The sequence below is a fragment of the Ipomoea triloba genome, chromosome 6, assembly GCF_003576645.1.
Source record: "Ipomoea triloba cultivar NCNSP0323 chromosome 6, ASM357664v1".
Lineage (NCBI taxonomy): Eukaryota > Viridiplantae > Streptophyta > Magnoliopsida > Solanales > Convolvulaceae > Ipomoea > Ipomoea triloba.
The window spans coordinates 26,664,463-26,673,866 of record NC_044921.1 but is presented as its reverse complement, the minus strand read 5'-3'; the positions used below and the strand labels follow the sequence as shown (position 1 = coordinate 26,673,866).

The window sequence follows — 9,404 nt, the reverse complement described above, 5'->3', positions numbered from 1 at the left end:
CTATACTCCACATTCACAACTTGAGAACTCCACATTCACACATTACAGGGCTACAAGTTGCTAGAACTTCTTAACTCTATTACAGATTCACACATGCATAACTCTACATTCACGATTTCTATACTCCATATTCATAATTTGAAACCTCCACATTCACACATTTCTGGGCAACTCTACATTTACACAATCATAAATCTACATTCATGATTTCTATACTCTACATTCACACTTTAAAACCTCTACATTCACACATTTTTGGACAACTCTATATTCAGCAATATGTTTAGTAAAAAAAAAAAAAAAAAAAAAAAAAACGACTTAGTTTTGGACCCAGGTCCACCTTGCAAGGTGGACCTGGGTCCACAGCATAATTACATCATCGGCCTGGTAACTTAAAATTGTCAGTCAGGCCCATTAGTTTGGTATAATTTGTGTATGTTTTAAAATCTTAGCCCAAAGAGAGAATAGAAGAAAAAAGAAAACAGAAAGGAGTTGGTGGAACGCCGGCCGGGCCGGGAGCTTTTCAGAATTGCAGCTCTTGCCCCTAGGTGTCTCGCGAGCCAGCTGCTCTGTGCCTCCCGTCCCACCCCGATCGCTTTCTCCTTCTCTCGTAGTTCTCTGTGTTCATACGCTAGTTTGCTTCGTCTTCTTAACGAATTGACTCACCATTTTAGATTATGGATGCCCCCGAGAAATCCCAAGAAGCAGACGTCCATTATGTGAGTTTCTCTCTCTATTTGTCTATCTGTACTAGCAGCTTCCGCATCTTTTTCCATTTTTGCAATCTACATCACTAATTTTTATTTTTATTTTTTTATTTCCATAATCTAGTAATTCCATACTCTGTTGTGAATACTGAGCTCAATTTAGGGAAATTTGATAAAATTAAGTTTTCTAATGGGTTGCTAGTGCTGAATGCAAAAGTTGCGTCTTTTTGGAAATTAACGATGTGAGATCCCCGTTGAAGGTAGGAGATACTGTTTGATTCGTGGATTTTACACGTGCAGTGCATATATCTATTTTTCTCTTGCATCCTTAAGCTGGTGCAAGATCACTGATTGTTCTGAGTACAACTTATGTGTTGTCACTTGTCAACGCTCTTTTGAAAACTCTACAGTGGGTAGCTCATTTCTTTAACATTGAACAAAAGATGATTGGATTTTCCTTTAACTCTGAATGGAGTTCATTCATTTTGTAATGTTAAAGCATCATACTTTTTTTTTTTTGGTCAGAGAAGGCCAAGAATGCCTGGAACCGTCAATTGGGGCACTGCTACTGTTATTGGGGTATTTGCTGGCATGTTATATGGGGGTAGCAAGGAGGCAGCTGCCTCTGTTGTAAGTATGCATCCTGGGAAAATCTTTTGTCAACTCTTTTTCTTGCAATGATTTGTGACTACTATGATCATATTTCCATCTTTTGACAGAGCAAGGATGCAGAGGTAATGTTGAAGCTTGGAAGCACACCAGATAAGCGTGAACAGCATCGCCTGATGAGAGATGCTATGGAGAAAAGATTTATACGAGTCACTCGTGGCTCAATAGTTGGTGGTGTACGCCTCGGGATGTTCACTGCTGCATTCTATGGTTTGCAGAATCTTCTTGCTGAAAAACGCGGGGTGCATGATGTATATAATGTTGTTGGAGCTGGATCTGCTACTGCTGCAGCATTTGGTCTAATTAGTAAGTAGAATAAGTTCTTAGAATCAAATGTCTTTTCTGTGCTTTCCCTCATCTTAACTCATTTTACTTTTGTATTTCCAGTGCCAGGGTCACTCTATTGGCGTGCAAGAAATGTTATGTTGGGTTCTGCTTTGGGTGCTGTAGTTTGCTTTCCTCTCGGTAATAATTCTGGTCACACTTGTTTCATCATTAGCATTAGCTGCCTATTCTTTTAAGCAGTGTTTCTTTTCACAATAACTCTGATCCTTATAGTAGTAATGCTCTTGTTTATGCCTTTGCCCAATCTTTCATTCAATCAAAAACACGCCAAATTAAGCATTGTTCCACCGTACTTCCCCTAACATTTAAGCAAAAATAAGCATATATGAAGCACAAATATAAGCCACTTTATGGCTTATCTGCTACACTGTGATTTCAAAGTTGTTTATGCTTTGTTTGATATAGAATAATTTTCTTAGTTACTTGCTTACCACTTTTTAGTTTTTATTTTAATTTTCTGTAAAACCAAACCAAATTTGGTTGATCTGAGAAACAAATGAAAAAAGATGAGGGAGGTGTTTACTACATTTATTCAAGAAGTCACCTTTATGGATTACTAATATTTAGCTTGCTAAGACATGGTTAGTAAAATATTCATGTACGCCTTGAATGCATAGATGATCTGGTTAAGCAGAATGAGTTATATACTGTTGGGCACAAATTTAGTTTCCTAGTTCCTTTTGGGTGATTCTGTTAATTAGTAACTGAAGCATATTCTTCTTCAGGTTGGCTTCACCTGAAGCTTGTAGAGAAAGCAAATGAAGGGAAATATGATGCTTTTCCCCAGACTGATGACAGCAAAGAAGTGAAGAGTGGAGTTGGTGCCGCAATTGAGAGGCTTGAAGGTCATTTGGGCAAAAAGATTGACTGATGCCATCCATTTCTTTGCTGTGGCAATTTCATTAGATCCGGCAGGGCAAGATACTGAAGGAGGAAATGAAAAGATGAGGAAGGCGAGGGACTAACAAAATGTTCTAATACCAAAATTCTCTACCTCCACCGTCCTTTTGGGAGCTCAAGTATTATTATTATTTTTTGTTAGGTTGGTTTTAGTTCTGTTTTTGAACTTTCTTTGTCATCCCTAGAGGCAGGCTAGATATACCAAATTTTCATACAAGGAATCATTTTTAGCAATGGTTGTTTCCCATAAAACATGTGGTTGTGGTTGTTTATTCAAGCCACATGGTGCTTTTTAGCTTAAAACCAAAGTGAAAAAAGCTTTGCAAGTTATCCAAGCGCGTGCAATGCATTTTGATGATGTGATTATAAATAAATAAATATAATAATAGTCGATTAGAGTGTAGGCAATCCCAACACAACACAACACACATCATAGCGGTGCGCGCGTATTACTTGTCCGATGAGCTAAGAAAGAGCCAGATCGGCCCAGGCAAAAGAACAGAGAGGACAGTGTAGGATTCCAGACTTGTGGTTGAAAAAAGGTGGATAAGCAAGCTGTGTCTGTGTCTGTGTATGTGTATCATCCCAACTTAGAAGATAATTGGGTATTTCGCAAAAAGAAAAAAAAGAAAAAAAAAAGAGAGATAAATGGGTTAAAGAGATGCTGCTGATGAGTCATTTCACCAAGAAAGTGAGTAATCAGTCATATATATTCCAAGATGCTCTTTCATTTACCTTTGTTTTGACTAGTTGCTTTCCACGACGGACTAGGAGGACTTGGACTGCCTTGAAGGAAGGAAGGTATTCTGTCGGTTTGGAGAATATTTCCCCTACTTACCAAACCAAAGTGGAACTTCACTGTTCATAAAGAAAAAACCAGAAAACAGGCCGGGTATTAAATTAATTGTATGTATGTATATATATATATATTTGTTTTGAGAATGCCCTCAGCTGAGCTCCTCAAATGTAAATAGTAAATACAGACTGTTTACTTTGCTTCTTGTGTTGTATGTATATCCTAATAATTCCTACAAACAAAAACTTTACTGTCCTCTTTTCTTATGAGGTGCAAATATTATTACCACTACAAATCACTTTTACATTTCTGTTTCCTTAATTAAAGAGTCATATTCATCTCCTCTGTCTCTATGAAGATCTCAAAGCACGAAATAATAATAATAATGTTGCTTTCCTCCAAAGAGAATTGAAAGGGAGGGGATGCGTTTCTCCCCTGCGAATTCTATTTGGCAACTCGCTCGCTGTTGGACATTAATGAGTGAGCTTCATCGCACATGCATTCTTCATCTTGCACACTGATAAGACTGAGGAAACCATTTGGATAGCAAATGGTGTTTGAGCTTGATTACCAGAACAAAAATGCCATAGCATGGTATGTGCATCAGCGCCACCGATGAATACCTGATATGATTTTTCATCACAGCTTGATTAAACTAACCATGGTTTGTTTGAAAAGAGCAAATTAAAGCCAATAATAGTGCATACCATAAAGGAGAAAATGGAGAAGATAAATCAAGGAATGGGTATGGCCACCTGTGTGGAAAGATAACATCTTTTAGAGTTAAAATCCATCACCATTATCTACTATACTAATTAACATACATGAATGGGAATGGGAAAGATAACAGATGAGAATAGTTTACCAAATTGCAATGCAGGCATGGACAGCCCACTGGAAAATGACATAAACAGCTGTCCACAGAAAGAAATATCCAATTCGAAACCAAGGGAACCGCTGAAAATACAAACTTTAGTTTAGCTCATGAATCATCAAATTAAAGCCTCAAAGGAATTGATTGAAACATAACTTACCAGGCAATTCAGTGCAGTGTCACCAAGCAGAAAAACAACATTGATTGTATGCATGTTTATGATCAACTGCAATAAAAAGACAATATATACATATAATATATAATACACTAGAATAATCAAATTAGAGAACCCCTACATCAAATATATAGTATAGTTCAGCTCATACTTACAAAATTCAAATTGTAGCCTTTGATGGTCAGATATGGTACAAGAACAAACCAAAAGACACAATCTGTAAGCGTTACAGCTCCAGCATTCATCTGTTGACAAGAAAGAAGGGTAAACATTGGCAATATGGTGGAAAGTAGAGAAATGAAAAAAGCAGCAGCCAAATGGTCCATTGAGGCTTACCTGGAAAATTATTTGAAAAACATAGCCCCAGAAGTCTGCAACTTTTCTATTTGGTTCTTGAGGTGCCGTGGAATATTTTATAGCATTTGAAGTGCTGGAATGTTGAGCATATATAGATGGTCTCCCAGATCCATATTCAGCATCAAACCTCTCATTATGAGTTTCACTGCTGATTCTATTATGGTATTGGTAACACCCATACATGGATAGCAGCGATCCAAGCTACATTGTACAACAAAATAATTTGCATAATGAAAATAGATATATGGTTTAAAAAAGAAGAGTGAGGAGGATTATGTACCCCAAAATAGATGGTAATTAATGTGAATGTCCACCTGCATGCTCAGAATCCAAATCACTTGTCAAAATACTGAAAACTCCAAGGCTGAGATGGATATGATATATATTGCAGAAACTAACATTACAACTTACTGAGTATAGAAGTAGAAAATGAGGCCACCATCTACTGTAACATTTAGGATTAGCATTAAGAGAAGAACAAGGAAAGCGAAAATTCTGTATCCAAGCAGCCATCCAGGATGCACATTTTTGAGGCATGGCCGCCAAACTTCATCTTCATACAACATTCCCGGGCCAGGGGAGTCTTGCTGTTGCCTATCTCTGCTCCCACTTTTTGCGCCACGAGGACCTTCATACTTTGTTATAAGAATAGAGGCAAAAACCATTGACATTAAAATCCAAAAGCAGCAGAGCAACACCCTCCAGTTTAACCAGTAACTTGAGGTGGTTGTATCACCAGTCGTCACTGGCTGCCATGTACTCTTTGGTGAGCCTGTGAAGAAACTCATGCTATAAAAAAAGATCTCCTCCAAAAATTCTCCACTGAGGAGGCCAGGTATGAAAGAATTCAAGAAACAAAAAAATAAAATTGAGGAAAGACAAGAAATTTCTTGTTTTGTTTAATAAAGTTCAAACGAACACCATCCCAGAAAGAGGCCAAACCATGTTATGGAAAATTCATGTGCAGAAACAGGAGAAACTAAGGCAGGGAGTCGATAGAGATGGAGGTGTAAAGGTTATATAACTGAAATAACTGTAAGCAGTTTGGGATAATTGAAAAATAACAAGATGGAAATCAAGAACAGTGGGATGAAGTAATGGAGCCACAATGATGGGTGGAAGTAAGCAGAGATTCTAAACTTTGAGAATGTATTTGCACAGTAAAATAATGGCATGGCAACAAAGGGTTGGGTTAAAGAGGCCAAATTCTTAATTGTACGCAAAGAAAAGTTGGGATGCTTGCAGGGTAAAGCAAGGCGATGTGTAAGAGGGAGGAGATGCTTTGCTTCTTTGCTTTGCAGGACAAAAATACTAAAGCCAAACTACATATAATACTTAAGTCTTAAGGGAGATCAGAGGGTAATAGTACAGTGTGGTTTTCTTCTTTGAGCCTAATATGTTTTTGTTTTTTTTACTAATAATTTTCTGATTTTTTTTTTTTAAATTCGGTTCTCCCAGCCAGGTCTTCATGCAACAGTGTATGATATCAAATTAAACAGAGCCATCTCCATATGCTCATGCAGATATACAGTACAATTCCAAAGACTTGGTGAATATATATATCTTCTTTTGGTGGTAGCATTAGCAGCTTTATTCAGCTCTTTTTTAGTTTCTTGATATTCCAAATTTCAAATGCACTACCCCAGCTGGGGGACCGCCCATCACTTTTTACATGCAGAATTTGTGTTGCTCTGAACTCTGCACTGCACTCAGCTCAGCTGGGAGAATAATATCTTTGTGGATACATCATGCATGTATAGTAAATATGTAAAGGAATAAGTTATGCCTTACTTTTTTTCTGACCAATTAAATTTTATAATCATATTTTGTTTGGAAAAAAAAAAAAAAACTTAATTGAATTATCCTAACAAAAAGCGGTAATAAATTTAGTATGTTTTATTAATCATTATTTTCTATAAAGCAAATGATTAAGTAGATGTGAGCAGAGTATACATCAAGATCGAGATGATTGTTATACTTATACTCCTTACAAGTTAAGCTTGCTAACATGAAGCAAGCATGCCCCTTAATCACTTCAATTGAATATGAAATTATATATGCATGCTTTGTTTTAAATGTATTGAAACTTACAACCAATTTGAAATTCACAAATGTAAGTTATATTTACCCCGAGTGGGCACAGGCATAGGCCCGCATGATTGTTTTGTAGAATATATGATTAATATAGTTTTATAATTCCCGGGGTGGACCTACAATCTATGGTGTCGGTTTCTTGAATTGGCCCACGAAGGAAGGATCCTGCTATCCCATTCCCTTTTGCTTTATTCACTAGTACAGGAAACCGAACATGCTTGATGCTTGATCCACAAGCATAAACTAACAAACCGGCCTGTACAATTTTTGCCCATTTGGAACATCCTTTTCTTTCCTTTCAAATGCTTTTTTGAACATGTTATGCATATATATATATGGGTATTGGGTAATCGTTCGTTAATATATACGGAGTATATCCCTTTAGTCTCATAATCATGCATGTAAGAATGGTACTATACGTACGGAACACTAAAAATATATATTTATATAATAATAATGATTTTCAAATAAATTGAAGTTAGTGTTTCCGACTTTGCTAACTAAGTAGGAGGTGAGTTTGTAGCAGCTAGCTAGGCCACTTTTGCATGAACAAAAGTGTGGGAATAATTAGTTATGGTGCATAATATATGCATGAATCAACAACTTCAATTCATATGTGCATGTGAGGCTTATGCACCCCCTCCCCCGCCCAATCAAATAAAAATAATAAATAATATCTCATAAAGTATACAAATTTATAAATTTTTATACCACCATATACTTGCTCGCTACATTTTAATTTTAAAAATACTATTCTCATAGGTTTACTCAATATACACTATTGGGTTGTAACTGCAGTTTTCTTTCATCACCCAAGAATAACTAAATTATAAAGTAGTAATTAATATGTGTGTAAAATCAATTTGAAGAGGTATGGTCAGCTCTTATAGAGAGAGAATGAATTAAGAAGGTGTACCTTTCATTAGAAGCGAATGAAGCAGCTAGGCAACAGCAAACCAATATAATAAAATCTGGAGAAAACGAGAAGTTGCAGGCCGGCCAAGATATATAGGCTATGAAAATGGAAGAGTATGTAGTGGCATTATATTGCTAGCTACCTCTAAGGCACACACATATATACATAAATGCTTTGCTTAGCTTGTCCATTGTATTGATCTACTATACACAACTGAATTGAAATGCTTTTTGTGTGTATTATTTTTACTTTACATATTTTAATTAAATCTACCTTTTTTTATTTAGTAACTAACCAACCCAGCTAGCTCATACCAAAAACTTACGTTTTGTTCAATTACATACATTTCACTTTTTATATGAAGAGTCATTAAAAATATATTATTTTTCATAACTTAAATACTTCATTAGGTCCATGTCTATTGTATTTTTTTAAAAGCTTATTGTTTTGACATCATATTGTAGATCAAACATGTATTGTTGATACATCCGTTATGATGATGTGATGATTATTTACTATTTTTTCTAATATGATTTATAGTTATGTACATTTCATATAAATGACCCAGCTTGTTTTGTTTCACTAAATTTTATAATTTTTTCATTTTCAACTTTTTGACTGGTAAGAGCATATGGTCAAAAATTAAATAGACTCAAAAAGATAACCTATGAGTAAAGAGAAAAGGTAAAGTTGCGCATCATGATGCATGATCTTATGTGCATGTGATTGAGGGAGCCCCGCTATCACATTATGTATAATTTCTATAATTTACTATTACTCATTTTTCTTTATTCACAATATAATAATACACAACAATTTTTTGTTTCCAAACAAAAAAAAAGGGGTTTGGTGCTTTTCTTATACCATTTTTTTCTCTTAGGTTGTTCACTTATTTTAGCTCATTCACTTTGGACCGATCGACAACTGCACCACCTATACACAACACAATTACTCCTTCCGTAATCCACCCATATATATCTCCTATCTTTCATTTATTGACCCTTTTGCCCTTCTTTCTTGCCCATCATATTCAACTAATTATCCATCATAAAATGCGACAACTCATCATTTATATTAATTGATGATGAGTTTTTGTAAACTTGGTTAATTTTACTATGAGATAATCCTCCTATTATTTATATAAAATAATATAAAATTTAATGTGTTAGAATTTATTAATTTAATAACAAGAAATCTTAAAATTATTATTTTTTATTTAGTCTAGTGGGGAGTGGAAGATCTTAAAATAAATCAATTTAGTTATTGAATATTCAATAAATCAAAATTTTAAAGTTTATAGTCACTTAATTAAAATGGACCGTGGAGGGTTCAAATATATTTTCATACAATGAATTTATACATTGTCACTATTTGGGGTTTAATGCATGCATGGGATCGGATATAATCTTAGATGATTGTAACAAATTGTATTGATTTTAAGATAACTGCTTTTTTCTTTTAGTAGTCATTCGGGGGTGGAATTGAGTAAGAGTCCATGTTAATTTAAATGATTAGTTAACGTTTAAAGTTTTATTAAATGACTATATTTTTTATCAATAATTTGATTTTAT

At 35.1% G+C, this 9,404-nt stretch overlaps 2 protein-coding genes across 3 annotated transcripts; one reads left to right on the top strand and one right to left on the bottom strand.

Annotated features, from left to right (window-relative positions):
- Positions 1-474: 474 nt before the first annotated feature.
- Positions 475-2,951, top strand: LOC116023227. 2 transcript variants are annotated; one of them, XM_031264214.1, is made up of 5 exons: positions 475-719; positions 1,238-1,337; positions 1,427-1,682; positions 1,764-1,841; positions 2,447-2,951. In XM_031264214.1, the coding sequence occupies exons 1-5, from the start codon at positions 682-684 to the stop codon at positions 2,590-2,592; spliced, it is 618 nt and encodes a 205-aa protein (XP_031120074.1). In that variant the 5' UTR covers positions 475-681; the 3' UTR covers positions 2,593-2,951. The 2 variants fall into 2 exon arrangements, with proteins under 2 accessions (XP_031120074.1, XP_031120072.1); XM_031264212.1 differs by having other exon boundaries at positions 1,233-1,337.
- A 531-nt stretch (positions 2,952-3,482) lies between these two features.
- Positions 3,483-6,080, bottom strand: LOC116023226. Its single transcript, XM_031264211.1, has 8 exons — positions 5,235-6,080; positions 5,104-5,137; positions 4,803-5,024; positions 4,622-4,711; positions 4,452-4,517; positions 4,283-4,374; positions 4,125-4,172; positions 3,483-4,040 (listed from the first exon to the last, which is right to left on the bottom strand). Exons 1-8 carry the CDS (start codon positions 5,609-5,611, stop codon positions 3,923-3,925), a joined length of 1,047 nt encoding a protein of 348 aa, XP_031120071.1. The 5' UTR covers positions 5,612-6,080; the 3' UTR covers positions 3,483-3,922.
- Positions 6,081-9,404: the final 3,324 nt, after the last annotated feature.

Bases quoted from the DNA above. Each gene is read 5' to 3' on its own strand.
- LOC116023227 (XM_031264212.1), top strand. From the start codon at position 678: ATGGATGCCCCCGAGAAATCCCAAGAAGCAGACGTCCATTAT. The intron at 1,338-1,426 runs GTAAGTATGCAT...ATCTTTTGACAG, and splicing joins AGGAGGCAGCTGCCTCTGTT to AGCAAGGATGCAGAGGTAAT. The intron at 1,683-1,763 runs GTAAGTAGAATA...TTGTATTTCCAG, and splicing joins TGCAGCATTTGGTCTAATTA to TGCCAGGGTCACTCTATTGG.
- LOC116023226 (XM_031264211.1), bottom strand. From the start codon at position 5,611: ATGAGTTTCTTCACAGGCTCACCAAAGAGTACATGGCAGCCAGTGACG. The intron at 4,518-4,621 runs GTAAGTATGAGC...TTTTTATTGCAG, and splicing joins AAGGCTACAATTTGAATTTT to TTGATCATAAACATGCATAC. The intron at 4,173-4,282 runs GTAAACTATTCT...CTTTCCACACAG, and splicing joins CATGCCTGCATTGCAATTTG to GTGGCCATACCCATTCCTTG.